Source organism: Musa acuminata, chromosome BXJ1-1 (genome assembly GCF_036884655.1).
Source record: "Musa acuminata AAA Group cultivar baxijiao chromosome BXJ1-1, Cavendish_Baxijiao_AAA, whole genome shotgun sequence".
NCBI lineage: Eukaryota > Viridiplantae > Streptophyta > Magnoliopsida > Zingiberales > Musaceae > Musa > Musa acuminata.
The window spans coordinates 15,998,032-16,016,005 of record NC_088327.1 but is presented as its reverse complement, the minus strand read 5'-3'; the positions used below and the strand labels follow the sequence as shown (position 1 = coordinate 16,016,005).

The window sequence follows — 17,974 nt, the reverse complement described above, 5'->3', positions numbered from 1 at the left end:
ATTTCATCATAAACCAAAACAAAAAAATCGTTATATTAGACAATTGCATTTAAACAAAAAAACAAAAACAAAAAATCATCATAGTAGACAATTACATTTCAATATGCTTGTCTCATCAAAAGCTCATTTTAATTTAATTTGGAAAAAAAATATAAATAAAGTTTATAAGTTTATTTTTTATTTATATACATAGAATTAAATCAAGCGATTCAGTTTCAATTGATCCATGTAACAACCCATATCATATGGATCGAACAAATCAATTGATCCATGTAACAACCCATATGGATCGAACAAATACCTGACTGACCAATTTAGAAAACCATGGTTTGATTTATAAATAAATTAACGATATACTTGTTCATACTTAATTATTTTTTTTTAATCAAATATTATTTGTGTTCAAAACAGGTAATTTAACTTTTACTGGACATGGTTCCTTGGAGCTGCAATGAGATTACCATTATAGTCTAATAACAAAACCACATGCAGCCTCATTATACCAAACCCACGTAGGAAACCCGAAGATCTAAACCCTGATGCCTATTGAAAGGGAAACAACATTATTAAGTACGATGTCAGCGGTAAATGAAAATCTCAGTCAACTTGCTCAAGATAAAAGTAAAAGGAGGAGAAAAAAAAAAAGGGACATTCATTTCCATCAGTCAAACAGAAAACTGATTTATACTGCAGCAGGCGTCTATAGGGCAACACTGATCAACTCATACAGGAAGTACAAAGAATATAATAAATAAAGAGCACACTAAGGCTTTACTCAATATGATCACATACTTATCCTTGCAGTAGCTCATGTAGCAGGGAGTCATCTCGTGGACTTGTTAAAAGAGTTCTTCAGAGTTTAACTTGTTCCAAGCTTCCTGTTTCACGCAAAGAGGGCATATTTGTGAGACAAAGAAGAAAACCAGAATCATTTCTAAGAAAGATTGTTACAAAAAGGACATCACCACAGTATATAAAAACAAAGCTAATGAAACCAACATTGAAGAGAGAGAGAGAGAGAGGAAAAAGATCATCCGGAAGAATTACATGCCAAGTTTTAACAGCGTTTATAAAGCAGGTAATAGTTTGAAGTCCGCTGGCTAGTAATGAGATGTAAGTTCCAACTTTTGAAGGCCATCACCTGATCTCCAAACTGTTCACTAAACAGATTTTTTTAAAATATAAGTCAACAGAGTCAACTTTCCAGTAGTTATAGGGCAATAATTCATTTTGTTGTAGAGCCATTTGAACCCAAGAACTCCAGTTAAGTCCAAAAAATGGTCTTCTGGATCAAATAAATGGATCATGTCAAGATATTCCATTGTGTTTTAGAAAGCTGCGAAGCCAAACTGTACCAATCACATTTAAAATGGCAGGCTGTATCATTACAAGAATCACAGTCTTCGTGCCATGCCTTTATTTGATCAAAGCATTTCTCACATAAAATTAGAAGGTTTTATCTTTCTAGACTGCACTTGCAAAGTTATGAGCATATGGCCAGAACTAACTTCCTTCCTAACTTGCAAAGTTATACTGGCAAGATGGAAGTGGCAATCTGATGCCAGCTCTTCCTTCTTTAGTGGTTTCCTCTTGCATGTACTCTTACCCCTCTTTAAGGACGCCAAATATTGCATATAATTTCATATGTTTCAAACATCCTAACCAGCAATCACTGCCTTGTCAAACATTTCAGGGTCAAGGGATGAGATATGATATTAACCAGACAATCCACAACCAACATATAGGACAGAAATGAAAAGCTTCTAGAGGATGGAAGTAGCAACATATCTCAAATATGAACAGCAATAATAATACTGAAACAAATATCTTTTTATCAATATTTCATAATTTATTTTAGGTAAAGTGCCCACTACACCACCAGCAGCTATCATATGATTTTGGAGTGTTAGACAACTGGATATATATTGTGTTCTAGTCTTGACCTCCTGGCGACCACCGTAACCCATGCCCATGGTCACTTCCAAGTAAAGAATTTGCTGGAGAAGGTCAAACTAGAGAATATTTAAAATAAAAAGAAAGTTGTTTGCTTTAGCTTTTGATAAAATTAAGGATGTAACTTATCATAATACAACAAAACAGCCAATGTTTTTTCCTTGATAACAACAAATAGGTTAGAATATAAAGTTCAGTTGGGTATTATTAATAAAAGTGATTAAAGCATTTGGAACCAGGGTCCTAATGATATGAACAATGCAGAATTATATCAAATTTCCCTATTTAAGCTCTGCGAGAATGTAGCCCATGTCATTAAATCTCAATTATGCTATTGCTGCTCTTATTTCCTTTTTCTTTTTCCTTAAGATCCTCACCCTTGCAGAAATTATAAAAGAACGATAAAAAAAATTGTGTGATTTGCTATGTGTCCTTGCCCAAGTGGAAAGACAATAACATGATACTTATGCTAGTCAGAGAAAATTTAGCTGTTATATTAATTCATTATTAGCAGTGACCAGAAAACAATTAGATAGGCACCCTAAAAGATCAACAGGAAATGATGTTTGAATAATCAGCTAAACATCTCTTCAAGAATTTCAAATGCTTGGCAAAATACAATTATTTTTTTCCTAAAAAATGTTTATGTATAGGAAAAGAGAAAAATGGATTTCCATGTTCAAGATATATGCAGCAGAAGAAACATAGTTATGTCCAAAAGAATGCGAATCCTAAAAAACTTCATTAAGTACCTGATGAATCTGCTTTGACAAATAAATGGGGAAATTGTGTTGTAAATTCCAAAGATAAAAGATACATCAGTTATTCCTTTTGTTCATTTGAGCACAATAGCACACATTAGTGGGAAGATTCTGAAGAGCAGGATTTCGTAGAATACTGTTGTCATAAACTTCACAAACTGATAGACCTAGAAAACCAAACAAGTACAACTATAGATGCAGGCACATATAGCAACCTTATTTCATTCAAGGAAGATGTTAGTGATGTTATCCCAAATCAAATAACATCCAATATAAGTTTTATGTCTTAAGTATATGTCAAAATTAATTTCAACGTGCTGCAAAATCAATGAATCTGCTTTCACTTCATAGATCTAAAGCTTCCTTCAAGTGAAAGCTTTCATATATGCATGTATATATATGTATATATATATGTATGTATATGTATATATATGTATGTATGTATATGTATATATATACACACATATACATATATATATATATACATATAATAATTGCAGTCATTCTTCCTATTATCGGGAATAAAACTTTTTTTTACCATTGTTAACAGATAGAAAAATTCCCTTACAATTGAAAACAGATATCCAGAACAAGTTGAACCTCAGTAATAAATTTATCATGATCTGGTGGAAGACATTTTCTGACAAATATCATGTTACAAATTCTTCATTGAGTATTTCAGAATATTATGCCAACTTGAACTTATTTCTGTAATTGGCACTCCATGCCTTGATGATTCATACTGGGACAGACAGACCGACAGAACAGTCATAGCCACAGATACAATTCTCAATCAAAAAGGTCAAATGCTACGGTCTAGCTATTGTTTCGTCAATTAAATGAAATAGAAAATCAACTTGTATCAGTCAATAAAATTTGTCATTTGGACGACTTAGATGTCTCATATTTCTCCAAAAAAATGATTCAATTGATGGGATTCGGTATGATAAGATCGATGGAATTGAATTTCAAATGATGGAAGAAGGGAGTCACTGAATCAGAATCGCCAACTATATCAATTATATATTAGAGAAAAACTGTCTTTCTACTTTCCCTGGTTCCATTGCTAACACAGGCTCCATATGAGTCCACATACTTCTTTTAAAGATTCTGATATAGAAAAAGAATTGATAGATTGGTGTCTAGGATAAAATGCTCTAAATTTAACAGCCACTATGCAGGTTAAATGCTGACAAACGCACTTACAAAACAAATTACATGAGTGCCTATAAAACTGAATGTATGGCCACTATTGCCAAGGAATCAGGTTTCTGTGCCTCAGGAAGGCATAGACATCTGAATTCAGGTTTTTAGCTTGTTTATGAGGAAAAGCAACACTGGAACTTTTACACAAAAAACAGGCTTAAAGAATGAGCAAGAAGGTATAATGACCAAAAGTTCAATTACCATGAGTTCAAAATTATGAGTTCTAAGAATCTAAAGGATGATCAAGTTACCCTTAAATACAAACCTTGAGGAGATCAAAAACCTTCTCAGCAATATACTTTTGTTGAAGAGTTGCACCTTTTTGCTGCACCTTATCAGGATGGACGCACAAAGTAGCTCTTCTATAAACCTTTTTGACCGCAGCAGCAGTAATCAAATCAGTCAAAGATACAGGTTGCCAGCCGCATTCAGGCCAAAGCACCTGCATGGGATTTGAAAACAATGAAAAAACTAAAAGTAACTGGATATGACATCTCTAAATTTATGGATAAGAAAACTCCAAAGTTCACCTTTTAAATAAAAGAGTATTCTGGAAGTTTCTTCTAAGAGGAAAAAGACCTTTTTTAAAAATTTATTTCATGTGTCACCTTTTGCATTAATAAAAACTAATCATTCCAAAGAGAAATATTGACAGTGAAAACCCTCTCAGCTTTTATTCATCTCCCATTTGATCTCCTACACTCATCTACTAGAAATTTGCATGAATGTCCTTCTGATGTGTGATAAAAATATGTCAAGCAGACATTTGGAGCCCATATTGCCCAATATGAAGGCAATGCATGCTAACTTTCTTCTATGTTCGTTCTAATAGGTATTATCCTTTTTCCAGAACTCTCACAAACATTACCAATGATGACAGAAAGAAAGGGCAGAATTAAGTGGCCTTTTATAGTTTTATTACAACAAGGTTAAAACTTTAGAAGCATATAGTTCATTTTATTCAAAACGATAGTAAAAACTGGGAAGACCACTATACTAGAAAGCAGAAAGTGAAGAGTTTCCTGTGTCACTTCAGGGGACAACTAGCAGAAATGCCATCTGTATTTTCAATGATTTAAAGCCTAACTCACATCTACAATCAACCTCTCGAAGAATGCATTGATATGACAATTTAAGACTTCTTACAAGCATACGTTCACTTTTGTTCAGAACTCTATTACTATAAGACACAGTGATGCATTTCCCATTGTCACTTCAAGGGACAACTGGCAGAAATTTGATTTGAATTTTCAACGATTTAAAAGCTTTCGTTTACAACTATTACAAACCTCTCAAAGAATACATTGATGTGACAACTTAAGACTTTTCTCAAGCACAATGTTCATTTCGTGCAGAACTCTTTCACATAACCTATAGTAAAAAAGATGGGCAGAATAGTCAGAGACAGAGATGTGGTTCTAATGTCATATCGAATGATATTACTGTTAACAAGTCTGTCGGTTAACTTAAAGCAATCTTCTAACCCAATCACAATAGGTCTAAGTCAACTTCTGTCATAGAAACCAAAACTACAAGACCATTATTTACTTGGAAGTCAAATTTGAGAATTCCAGCCACCCTATTCCTAGGCCACAAGGAACAGCAAATTTTGGTGAGTTTTTTGAACAATTAGAAATTCACATGCCACCATGATTTTTTTTTTTTTTGGCACATGCCACCTTGTATTAAGTGCCATATATTGGCATCAGTGAGGAAAGAACCTATACCAATTCAGTCTGAATAAATGAATCAATTATTTTTTATCTTCCATACCAGAAAGAAATAAGCTTTCAAGATTAAAAATGGACTAATTGTGCTGATACAAGATCTGACTTTTTAACCAAAATTAATTATAGGGTTAAAGAGGTCTCACGTCAAGTCACAGATTCAGAGTTAATAGAAGAAGCCGCATCCCTCTTCTTTCTGCTGTAGCTCACCATTGAATGGTAGGTAAACTCCTCAAAGAATGAACTAGAGAAGGCACCATGTAAAGTTTATTGGCCATACAACTTAGACCGGTTTTCAAGTTTAGCTTCACCTTTATATCAGTTTATAAGGAGATATTAGACGAACCGAACAGGTATCACCAAAGAAGTATTAACTGATGGACTATACTGCAATGGCTTGACACATAGTGATGCGGTTAAGACCACCTACCAAATTGTGTTGCACTCTAACTGACCCAGATCCTAATTATCGATCACATCATCCATCATCACAAAAAAATAGCATCTTAATATGGATAAACAAGTAGAGGGAACCTCCTTCACAAGTAGATGGAATCAAAACTCTCTTACCTTCTTGGGATTCATGCTCTAAATCTCCACTTTAAATTATTCTTCACTTAAATTGAATTCTATCTTACACATCAGAAGAGAACCCTGATGGAAACATTCCCAAAGTCTCTTCTGTTTCACAAGATTTACCTTAAGAGTACTTTTATACCGGTAGAGTACCTCAGCTCAGCAACTCCAGAATTTTAAGCTCACACCATGATGGTCCACTTTGGCTCAACTTGGTATTTCACTTTGTCCAACCTCAGCTATTCTGTAATTTGGTTCATATTGTCTACCTCAGCACAAAGGCCCAGTTCAGCTATTGCAATCCTAGTCAACAAGATGATCAACCCTAACTTCATCAGTTAATAGGGGGAATAATAGTATTAATTGGGTAATGTATATGTCATAATATTATAGAAAAATCAAAGAGGAACTTCCTATTTAGTGCATAAACTTAGAGAAACAGAAAGCCTCATTATGGCCCAAAATCAACCTTCCTGCAATTAACCTTGTCCTTATAGTAGGCAACTGAATAATGGACCCTTGTACTTACTACATGCAAGCCAAAATCAAGTCAAGGAAAAACCTATATCTTGCTAGCTTAGTTATGAGAAATAATTTTTATGGAACACTTGCATATGTATCCTCACAGAGTTTGACATTTTCAGATTTACTCCCACAAAGTTGAAAAAGTATTATTATATGTGCCCTCATAGACTGAACATACTTTCGTACATATCTGTGCCATTAACCTCCATCAACTACCTCTATGGTAACTCCAATTAGATAGGGAAAGAACATTAATTAGCATATGTGAAATCTAAAAAGAACCAAAACAGTCATCCCAATTCTTTTTCGGCACATTCTCATCTTCTCCTACCAGTCCCATTCTTCAAATCCTTATTCCTGTCCTCATGCATCTCTCTATCATTGATGTTAACAAGTTCATACAGGTAAAAAAAATATATGCAACAAATTTGGTTGTCTGCAAGGGCTTTTTTTTTTTCTAAAGTTCTTTATACCCCAGAAAACTTCATATATTACTTCTTAATAAAAATGTTCCAGAGAAGAAATAAATATGTACCAAATACAATGGCACACAATCACAGATTCACAAGTTTGTTTGGAACCCTGCATGGCTTCACAAGTTTTATGATACTACCAACTAATGCAGCTAACCTATATAACCATCATCATAATCAATGCTTTAATCTGTGGAGCAGATTTACAGATGCATAAAGCATTCAGAGGCTACAAAACAACAAATATTAGAAGAATTATAAAATACATTTCAGAGCCTCTGGTACTCACAATTCTCTCATGTCATTAAAAATTATTATGTGAGAAAAGTATAAGGCTTCATAAATCTTCCTTTCATTCACTTCTCAAGTATGGACCATTTAGATCATTATGTCATGCTTGCTGCCAACCTCACCAAATGATTGTGCAGGTTTACTAGGTGACAAAAAAAAAACATTCACTCAAGCACCACTCAACCATGTCTAAATCTGGAAAAGCCTTCCTCCTTGCTTTATATTCTTGAACAAGATGGAGTTACTTTAGTAGTACAAAGTCTAGGACTAAGTGTTTGTCTCTTAAAGAGCTCAGAAGACTAAATATACAGGGTGGTATCTGTTAGATAAGAACTGAAAAAGTGAATGAATATGAAGAGAAGGACTAAATTCAAATGAAAAAGTGAGGAATGACAAAAGAAAAATAAGAAATCTTTTTACCAGTAAGTCCATAGAAAATATTAGAAAATAGAAACACCTTATTGAGAAAGAGGGAAATTTTTTAATGGCATTCACCACTTCAACTGTCCTAGCCTTGTGTGCTAATAATTGCAGTTGTGATTACTGATTAGTAAGTTAATCCTAGAAGAGGTCACAATTGGTAAATATGCCTAGAACTATCTTTGACTGCATGACATGAAAAGTTCCAGTACCAAAGACCTGAGGTATATGGCCAACTAATTATAAAGAAACATACAAACAAGTACCATCCGATCTAGCAAATTATGCTTCTTCAAGTGACACCTGACACTAGCTCATTTGCCTAACTACCAAGAAAATGAAACATACAAACAAACACCATATTAAGGTATACCTAAAAATCAGCATCCAAGAACCATAGCAAGAGTGCTCTAACTCTAGTGATCATACTCGCAGTAATTTCACAAGAAACAATAACTCTGAACAAAAGTGAAGCAACATTTGATTGAAAATGGATCTTGTCAAGGGCTTAGTAAAAGGTAACAAACAGTTATATATATTCCAACCTGCGAGTCATATCCACATGAAATTCAACATACAAAATGTTGACATAGCAAAATGGATAAGTATTCAACCATATTAATGAAAACCTCACATATTGTAGTGTTGATAGCAAGGCACGCAAATTGCCTTCTTTTCCAGCAGCCCATCGTTTTATCTCTATATCTAATGCTTCAGCAATCCTCTGAAATGAGCATATTGAATTAGTATAAAACTAGATAATGACTGTAACAAGGACATGAAAATGTTAAAAGGATATCTAATGCACCTGTTTTAATGTTATAGTCCTAGTGAACACATACAAGGCAAAAAGGCTTTCAGAGATTCACTATAGCATTCAGGTAACTTAAAGCTTACATGTCTTTCAGCCTGCTCTCTCTGAATTTGCATATCACGCTCATTTTTCTCAGCCAGAGCTTTTGCCTGTACATAAAGTCCAATAAGGCCAAAGAATAAGTCCATATTAATTGCACAATACAGAATCAGAATTTAACTTTAACTTCTAGTCAAAATGCAAGTACAATTGCCTGTTATCAGTATCTTATGTAATGTCACAAAAATAAGAACATTACCGCAAGTTCCTGTGTCCTCTGATGACGCTCAAGTCTGGCTGCTCTTCTTTTTTCACTCTCTCCTTCAACTTCTTGAAATTTGCCAGATGATGGAGGGCCTTTTATAGATAAAAAATATTTCAAGAAATTAAAATATCAGAATAAAAGACTTGCTGCACAAGTACAAGAAAGAAAAATATAAGTTGCATGAAAAAAGAATACTACCTCCAAAAATGGAAGTCAGGTCACCAACAATATTAGTTGTGGAAGATGCCTTTCTAATGGTAGATGAGGAACCTGAGGATGTTCTCCTTGTTCCATCAGAACTCCCTTTGTTCTGATCTTTAACATCAAACATAGTTTCCTGGAAATCCAAACAGTGTGTTATAATCTACAAAAATCACAAGTCTCTTTACCTATAGTTGACTTTGGTTCTTACTGATGAGGTATGTGCACTACTTGCTCGAGCACCACCCATGCTGAAGAACGACTCTAGATCATTTTCTACTTTCTGATGTTCTCTGACAGCGGCAGCAGCAGAAGTAGCAGCCCTTTCTCGAGCTGCTGCAGCAGCCCTTTCCCGAGCTTCTGCGGCAGCTCTTTCTACTGCAGCTCTTTGGGCTCTTAGCCGTGCTTCTGCTGCGGCTCTCTCTACGGCAGTTCGTGCTTCAGCTGCAGCCTTCTCCCTTGCTTCTGCAGCAGTCTTTTCCCTGGCCTCTGCAGCTGCCTTTTCCCTCACTTCTGCAGCAGCCCTTTCCCTTTCCTTTGCTTCTGCAGCAGCCTTTTCCCTCGCTTCTACAGCTGCCTTTTCAGCTCTTTCTATAGCCACTGCTGCAGCCCTTTCACGTGCCTCAGCAGCTGCTCTCTGCACTGCTGCTCTCTCAGCTCGTTGACGTGTTTCAGCAGCTGCCCTCTCAGCTTTTAGTCGAGCTTCAGCACCTGCTCTATCCCTTGCCTCTCTTATAGCCCTTGCTGCAGCTTGTCTAGCCTTTTCTCTTTCCCTATCAACTTCTTGCTCTCTCTCCTTTTCTAGTCTCTTTTCCTCTTCTTTTCCCTCCCTTTCCTTCAGTGTTCGCTCGTGGTCTGATCCTTCTTGTCTCTGTGTGTCTTCTAGATCCTCACCATCTAGATTTTTTTTTTCATCTATATATTCTTCGTTCCTTGAAACTTTGGCACCACGATCTATTCCCCTAGCCTCCTTAGCATGTTTGAACCTTGCCTCAGCTCTATGCATGGCCTCCTTCATAGCAGCTTCTGCAGCTAATTGTTTCTGTAATTCTTCTCCGTTGAAGAAAAAGTCTTCGTGATGTTGAGTTACTTGAGTATATGTTTTAGGTTTACCCATAGCAAAATCTTCAAGTTCATCAACTGAAGCTGGCTTAGCTGATTTTTCATTGTAAGGATGGCTCTGCGTAGAATCATGGAAAGACTCATTTTCCTTCCTTTTTGTATAAGCACCAAGAGGAGCTTTCTTGATGACAAGTGGAGGTGGCGGTCTTGAAGGTGGCGGAGCACTGGTAGGTTGAGTCTGAAGGGGAATTTCTGAAACAGTAAGCCAGATGTCATCTCTGGTTTCAATAGGCTGATTAAACTCTGGGGATTGATCCACCGTGGTGTTTTTTCCATAGGTGTCCATATTTTGAATACCATTTCTACCAACAGTATTTTGCAAGTCAGAAGATTTTGTAGACTGCACCTGCTGCGATAGTGGCACTGATTTTGAGATTCCATCAAAAGCATTAACATCATCAAATATTGTCTCACTAACAGGAGAAGTGTCAACTCGCATGCTTCCAAAGTTCATAGGCTCACTAATATTTTTTAAAGGGTTAGAGAACAACCCAGATGATGAATATTTTGAGTTAGATACTGATTCTAAAATAACAAAGGAATCTTCAGACTTGCTGGTAGCTGGTTTATCTAATGAGATATCTGACATCTGTTGGCTAACCTCTTGGTCTTCCCTGAAAAAGATCTTCACATTCTGAAGATATGATGATAACACAAATGATAATAATACATGAAAATAAAAAATCAAAAGACATAAGTAACATGAAAACACAGAATTAAGTATCCAACTGAACTGAATGACAAATTAGAATTTGAGAATAAAAACTGATGGAGGATAACCTATTAAAAAAAACCCTATGATGTGATTAGCATCTTCAGAGAGGCTAGAGTTCTGGAATAGCAAATTGTCTTGCAGTTCAAAGTTAAAGGAGACAACTGACAAGGTCACAAATACATTCAAATCATAACAATATGACTAATGAAAACAAAAGTGATACTACGAATATGCTTCTTTTTCTTTTTTATCATTAACAAATTGAAGTTCTTTGGAACAAATTGAAGTTCTTTGGAACAAGTTACTTATCCAAGTAACTTATGTCATTCATCCATTATATAGATAAGAAACAGTTTACATATGTAAACTTGGGCTTTTTTTAATTGCTTCCAGGTTAAAAGAACTGGGAGAAGGTTATCTCTTTGCTGCCAGATATGCAGATTGTCTGCCATTACATAACTTCAAAGTTTTTATTCTTCTTGCAAGGCAATAAAGGTATTGAGCGAGGCTATTTAATTAGATAACTATTTCAAGAGGCAATAAACAAGAATATTGTTGTTATATACCCTTTTCACATTTTCAAATATGGCTGACACTGTAGGAACGGTATATAGCACACCATACCAATGCTTTACCACTAACGCGAAATCTTACTTGAACTAGCATGATAACCTTCATATGTGACAGATTCATTTTATAATGAATGAATAGGATGCAAAATACATAATAATAGAAGTATCTCAGGAATCAAGCATCCGAAGAGTCATGCCAAAATTTATAATGGGTAGGGTATCAATTTTTTCTTTCATATTGGTCCCTCCTTAGACTTTATTTATTAGCAGCAACTCAAGAAGCTTATTCTATTGGTTGAAGCCACTAAATCAAGGCTAATATTGTTCCAATATCAAAGCCTTAATTGATCTACTTAGATTAAATCTTATCAGGAACTTAATTGAATAACATAATCCTAATTTCTATTAATGTATAGATTTAACCAGAATCAATAAAACTGGTTGTTTTTATAAAAACTTCTAAACTATAACTCAGAAATCTTAACAAAATTGTTTAGGCTAACAAAATAGCTGGATTGCCTAAATATTCTAGTTGTTTTAAGTTTTAACATGTATAGAGGGTTCAGCCTTCATGTCCATTTTATTGCGATCAAGCAATGAATCTATCAGCAACTTTAGTCCAGTGGGTTAAGCTTATTCAAGTTTGGACCAAAAAGCACATTATGTCAAATGAAGAATCTGGTCTGCATTCCAAAACCATAATAAATATATATCATTTAAAAACTAAGCCTTCTTCTATTTAAGTAGAAGCCTAATCTCCATTTTTTATAATATAGAACTCAAAGGATAAACTATTGTTTTCGATATCATGCACCTCAAAGTTGGAATCTTGACTATTTAATCTAATTATTCATAAGCTTATTGTGTATATTTAGGTAGAGATCTGGTGATATCTAGAGTTTCTTGTTCTTTGTAATGATTCTTTTTATTGACAAGCATATGTAAGAATAAAGATTCAATTAGAAATTTTGAACGAAATATAAAGACTTAGGACTACTAAAGTACAAAGTATGTCATGTCAGGAAAAGACAAAGTTGTTTAAATGGGATATTAGTAACACTAAGGTAAGAGATGCAGGTCTAGTTGAAACTTGAAAATATGGCCAACATAAAACAAAAGGCAAAAACTCGATTCAACTTCAAGCAATTATTAAAAAGAGGTAAACTTCTAAAAGTTGTCCATGGATTCAAGGAGTATTGTGTAATGTGATCACCGGATAGCTCTTATTCTAAAATAATTCTCCAATATACTTAATTACTTATTTGATCAGCCATTGTTCCACCTGCCAGAACATTGAACTATTTGGGAGTGATGCTCTTAAGTATTAGATTGATTAAAATTTAAGAGGAGATTATAGAATTCATTGACCGGCTTTAGAAAGGTTCAAATGAGAAATGCCTGGGAGTGTTAAAATCAAGGTAGCAGCAGTCAACAATAAGATCCAACGAAACCACTGTGGCACAGGTGGAAATTAAAATAATCCAAATTCAAAGTTCTATAAGAGGAAAAGAAAGATCAAAGAAAAATCTATTAGAATTTGCAAGAAAAGAGATGGAGATAACTAGATTCTCTAACTGGAAACGAACTTGACCCTTATATGGTGTTTTTATGGCTCTTGATGGAACGAAATGGCAAAATTGTAAATTACAAAAAATGCTAGACAAACACATAAGAAGAATAAGATGTCAACAGAGAACCAATTCAACATGGATACAACTGGCCTGTATTAAACATAAATAATATCAAATTAAAGAAAGCATGTCAATGGAAAGTCATCTCATTGATTCAGATGTACATACATTGGCGATACTGATTGCTGATATTACAGTCTTAAGATGTATGCATTGGTTATGGACTCAACATTGCACATAAACTGTGTTAGTATATTTTTGTAATTCTTTAAGTTATACCAGCCAAGAGGCCTACCAGCATTTCTAACATTTCTATGTTATTCCACAGAACCAAAATATTGAAAAAGGTGTCAGGGCAGGCAAAGCACACAGTTCAAATAGTTCACAGCATTAAACACCAGAGGCAGATGCAAAGTGAACCAAGGAATATGGTATACTGGAACCTATTTAATACTGTACTTGCCATGCATGGAACAGTAAATAATAAAGCGTACATGGAACAGTAAATAATAAAGCGTACAAGACATGCAAAACACTTAATTGTGAGATTGGCCATGTCCAATCTAAAACCCAAACTTTCCAAGGGTCCTCTATCCCGCCCCTCCGAATTATCACATTCAAGAGGTGTGACTCTGTCTTAAATCAATAATATTAAAATTTCATCACAGTTCAATCCAGGATCCAAACTAACATTTGAGGACACTGAGAAACATTCGAGTCAAAATTCACATTTACAAAACCTGTGCAGTTTATAATCATATACCATATCACTCAAACTTTTATGAAAACCCAAGCCAATTAACAAAACATTAACCTCACTTATAAATTCAAATACTTGAATAAGCCAAAATCTAATGTGACAAAATGGGTAACAATTACCAAACAATTGTAGTCTAGTCCGGTTGATGCCTGACTGACTCTGAAAAGGTAGCAACTAAAACAAGCCATAATCTAATGTGACTAAATGGGTAATGAGTACTAGACAAGTATAGTGTCGTTCTGTTGATGCCCAACTGACTCCGAACGGGTGACTATTACCAACAGGAGGTTCGGGGATGTTCAGAACAGGCTGATCTCTCCCACTTTCACAAACCTTGTGAAATTTAATTGTTAGGGCCAATACGTGCCAGTTCTAAAGTTTTCAGACCTGCACGACCTCCCATAAATTTGAAGTCTATTCAGAACTTCCCAATGACTTGAAGAGGTTGATGGCCTCAATTCATGCTGAACTTATCATCATTCATTGAAACATTTTCCACTCTATTTTCACTGAGGCCTGCAGCAGTGAGCAACTAATTAATTTTTTTCACTGCTACTACATCATATACAGTATGCAGGGTTACTCAACCATTGTGAGGATAACATAATCCTAGCTCTTGTTGCTGAGTGCCATATAGTGGATTTTTATGAGGATGTGGCCAATATTCGCTGGTGTACTGGTATCTGTTGTTAAAATTACCTCCTTGAGATCTGTCTCCTATAGATCTGGACTAATGATTGCACAAGTAAAAAAGAGCAGACTGTAGCATTATATTCTTCACCCTATTTCTAATAAACAATTGTAAGAAATTCATGCCCATTTTAAGCAGCATGTGTCATCTAATGTTTATAAAAGCTATTGTTCTTACCACTTACGAAGCATTCAACGTTAGTAGATCAAAATGAACCTTCTTTATCTCTGTACACCAAGAAAGTTCATTGTCCACATGTCAAATAATTGTAAGATATGACAATAAACATAGTTTATACTTTATAGTGAAATAAAAGGCAGAAAATTTAAACTCGCAAAGCATATAATTCCACAATCATGGAAATCAGCTTAAAAAGTCATTAAAACAAACTGGTAGTATCTCTCTTTAATACGTGGAAATATTGCATGAAAACAGAAGCCCTTAGTTTTATAGCAAATTAACCTAAGTAAAACTTTCTATGCATTGATGACCCAAATTCATCTGTCAGGGTAAAAAATACCATATACAGAAACAATTGTGAGATATAACAAAAGAGAATTAATCAAGTCTGCCTACGAATCACAGATCATACCTTTTCTTCGGTGGACTGCTCCTACCGAATCCAGGAATTAGCTCATCGAACCCTGACATATCCTGCTCCTCCTTCTCCCCAGATCTCTTATCACTACCAGCCCTTGACTCCGGCATTTGCTTCCCCAGGTTCTCAAGGAGATCCTCATACGGTGGTGCGGAAACATGATTAGATCCTGATGAAAGGGAAGCAAAAGCATCGTCATACTTAACCGATGACGAGCTCTTCGTGCCAGGAACCCCGTCGAATATATCGTCGTCATATACCGGCTTATCGTACACGGGCAAAGATGACGAGGACTTCGTCCCGGAATCCGCAAAGCCGTTGAATATGGAGTCAAAGTTCGACGGCGATGAAGACGAGGCATACTGTCCACGAGAGGACCAACTCGAGTTCGTAGGAACGCCTACGAAGACATAATCATAATCCTTCGAGATGCCAGCTCCGCGATCCCGGAGGAAGGGATCGCCGATCGAGGCGGAGTTCCAGCCGGATGATGGATTCTCCCACGAGGAGGTCGAGTCAGAGGATCCGTCCCGGACGGACCAAAGGTTTGGGCCTTCTCCGCGCCCTCCTCCTACGGTGGCGGCGGTGCTGGGGGAGGCTATGGGGGTAGACTTGCCCTGCGACCGGAGCCCGAAATCACGATCGAGGATGCCGGAAAACTCGTCCATTGAGGAGGAGGCGGTCGGTGATCGTCGATCGATCACCGGGGTGACAGAACTGATGGGAAGGGGCGGATATTGACCGGAGAGAGAGAGAGAGAGAGAGAGAGAGAGGAAAAGGTGGGTCGGGTTTCGGGAACACGAAAAATACGAACGATTCGGGCTCGAGGAGATTAAACTCGAGGAGTGAGCGACCCGATGGTCCCTACGCGGGTCCCACATTAACCATCAAATTTGATTTCGCAAACGATTTGTGCTCGCTATGGGGCCCCGAGCAGCCGCTTCACCGGAATTGGATATCGGAACAGTAAATGACCAACCGACGAAGGGAGCTAAGGGGCTTAGAAGAATAAGTCGAGGCAGGATTCGGCCTACGGGTTGTGTTTAGACTCGGCCGAATGAGCTGTCTACGGGTATACTGATTCACGAAACAAGCAGTAGTTGGTTGACTTGACTCGGCTTGGCCGATGTGTGACATTTGATTAACGCCCACCACCAACTCTTGGTTTGATTTCTCTTTCTTGAGTCTCTGTTTTTGGGAACAGTACTCGTTAGATTTTTTTATATGCTTATATCTAATTAGATAAAATGTATTATAGATTTATTTAAATTTTGATGATAATCAATGATTAATAAGAAGAAAGTTTAATTAGAATATTATCTAGAGATACTCTTATAATTATCGTATTATATCCTTTATTTTTATTTATAAAAGGATTAAATCTGAATGAAATAGTCAATGATGACGGATATTTTTAATTTCTCTTTGTCCCTAATTCATTATTCTTAGTGGTCTTATGAATGATAGAAAGAGAAAAGAAGATAAGTCTAATTATCATTACAAATTGATATCGATGCGACTTTTAAATCTGAAATAGTACACCTACGTATCAAATAAATTTTTTTTGATGATATTGAAATATATGTATCGTAAATCCGACCCATCATTATTTGATTTTAATTTCCGACATTAAAGCTTTTCATATAATAATAGCATAATCATGGTTTTTATATTTACAATTGGTATCAAAATCAATACCTTAAATCCATTTATTAGTACTCTTCGCTTGCAAAAAGATATTATTTGATTTTCATTTATAATACTTGAATGATTTATGTATATTATTGATTTACTTTTCTATTTAATCCATCACGTCACTTATTTACTAGCAATATGAGGATTATTGTAGTTCATCACTAGACCGCCATCGGTAGCTTATTATCGATAACAATATTATTCAGGGCGATGACCTTTGGTGGTTGTCAGCCAAATCCCGCGAAGGAAAGAATTAGGGTTTTGATTTTAAAATTATAGTTTTACCTTTATAAATCCTTTTAATTCTAATTTATATCTTTTCGATAGTTCTACCATTCAGAAACTATATAATTCTATTATATATCCTATTAAAATTATAGTTTAACCCCTCAAAAATTAAGAAATTTTGACTTATATCCTTAATTATAAAATTAACTATTATGATTTATTTTTAATCAAATATTTTGATTTGATCTAATCATAATTGTATTTTTACTATTTGATTAGATTTAGGTTTGATCAATCTGATTGAATCCAGTGAAAGTTAAAATTTTGATTAATTTTAATTTTTGACTTACTTAATTGGATTGATGTTTAGCCCAATTTTAGACTTACCTATTTAAATACAATTTATTAGTCTAGGATTCTATGTGAAATTAAACAAATATAAATTATAGTAGTCTCTTACAGTTTTTTCATGTGACATATTTGTGCATATGATAATTAAATTCAATTATTATTTTTAGATTTTTTTTAGTTATTCACATATATATCTTTAATATTGTGAAATCATGTTTATTTTTTACATAAAGACATTTTATATTTTATCATGATTATAATTATCATATGAATTTTTATTTATACTTATTAACATTTAATAATTATTATGGTTATTATTTTATTATTAATAAAATATTTCGACGTAAATTAGACTAAAGG

General features: G+C 35.1%; 1 protein-coding gene across 3 annotated transcripts; it reads right to left on the bottom strand.

Moving 5' to 3' along the window:
• Positions 1-633: 633 nt before the first annotated feature.
• On the bottom strand, positions 634-16,154 carry LOC135580916 (auxilin-related protein 1-like). Of its 3 annotated transcripts, XM_065187259.1 has the most exons (9): positions 15,335-15,412; positions 14,920-14,969; positions 9,463-10,987; positions 9,249-9,387; positions 9,045-9,142; positions 8,830-8,895; positions 8,567-8,656; positions 4,186-4,362; positions 634-878 (listed from the first exon to the last, which is right to left on the bottom strand). In XM_065187259.1, the coding sequence occupies exons 2-9, from the start codon at positions 14,931-14,933 to the stop codon at positions 840-842; spliced, it is 2,148 nt and encodes a 715-aa protein (XP_065043331.1). In that variant the 5' UTR covers positions 14,934-14,969; positions 15,335-15,412; the 3' UTR covers positions 634-839. The 3 variants fall into 3 exon arrangements, with proteins under 3 accessions (XP_065043331.1, XP_065043323.1, XP_065043327.1); XM_065187251.1 differs by lacking the exon at positions 14,920-14,969 and having other exon boundaries at positions 15,335-16,153; XM_065187255.1 differs by lacking the exons at positions 634-878; positions 14,920-14,969 and adding an exon at positions 920-1,160 and having other exon boundaries at positions 15,335-16,154.
• Positions 16,155-17,974: the final 1,820 nt, after the last annotated feature.

What these genes read in the sequence shown, in the direction of transcription:
- LOC135580916 (XM_065187251.1), bottom strand. Translation starts at nt 16,008, where the DNA reads ATGGACGAGTTTTCCGGCATCCTCGATCGTGATTTCGGGCTCCGGTCG. An exon ending in GTAGTGCACATACCTCATCA is followed by an intron (nt 9,388 to 9,462) that starts GTAAGAACCAAA and finishes TTGGATTTCCAG; the next exon opens with GAAACTATGTTTGATGTTAA. An exon ending in CCTGACTTCCATTTTTGGAG is followed by an intron (nt 9,143 to 9,248) that starts GTAGTATTCTTT and finishes TATCTATAAAAG; the next exon opens with GCCCTCCATCATCTGGCAAA.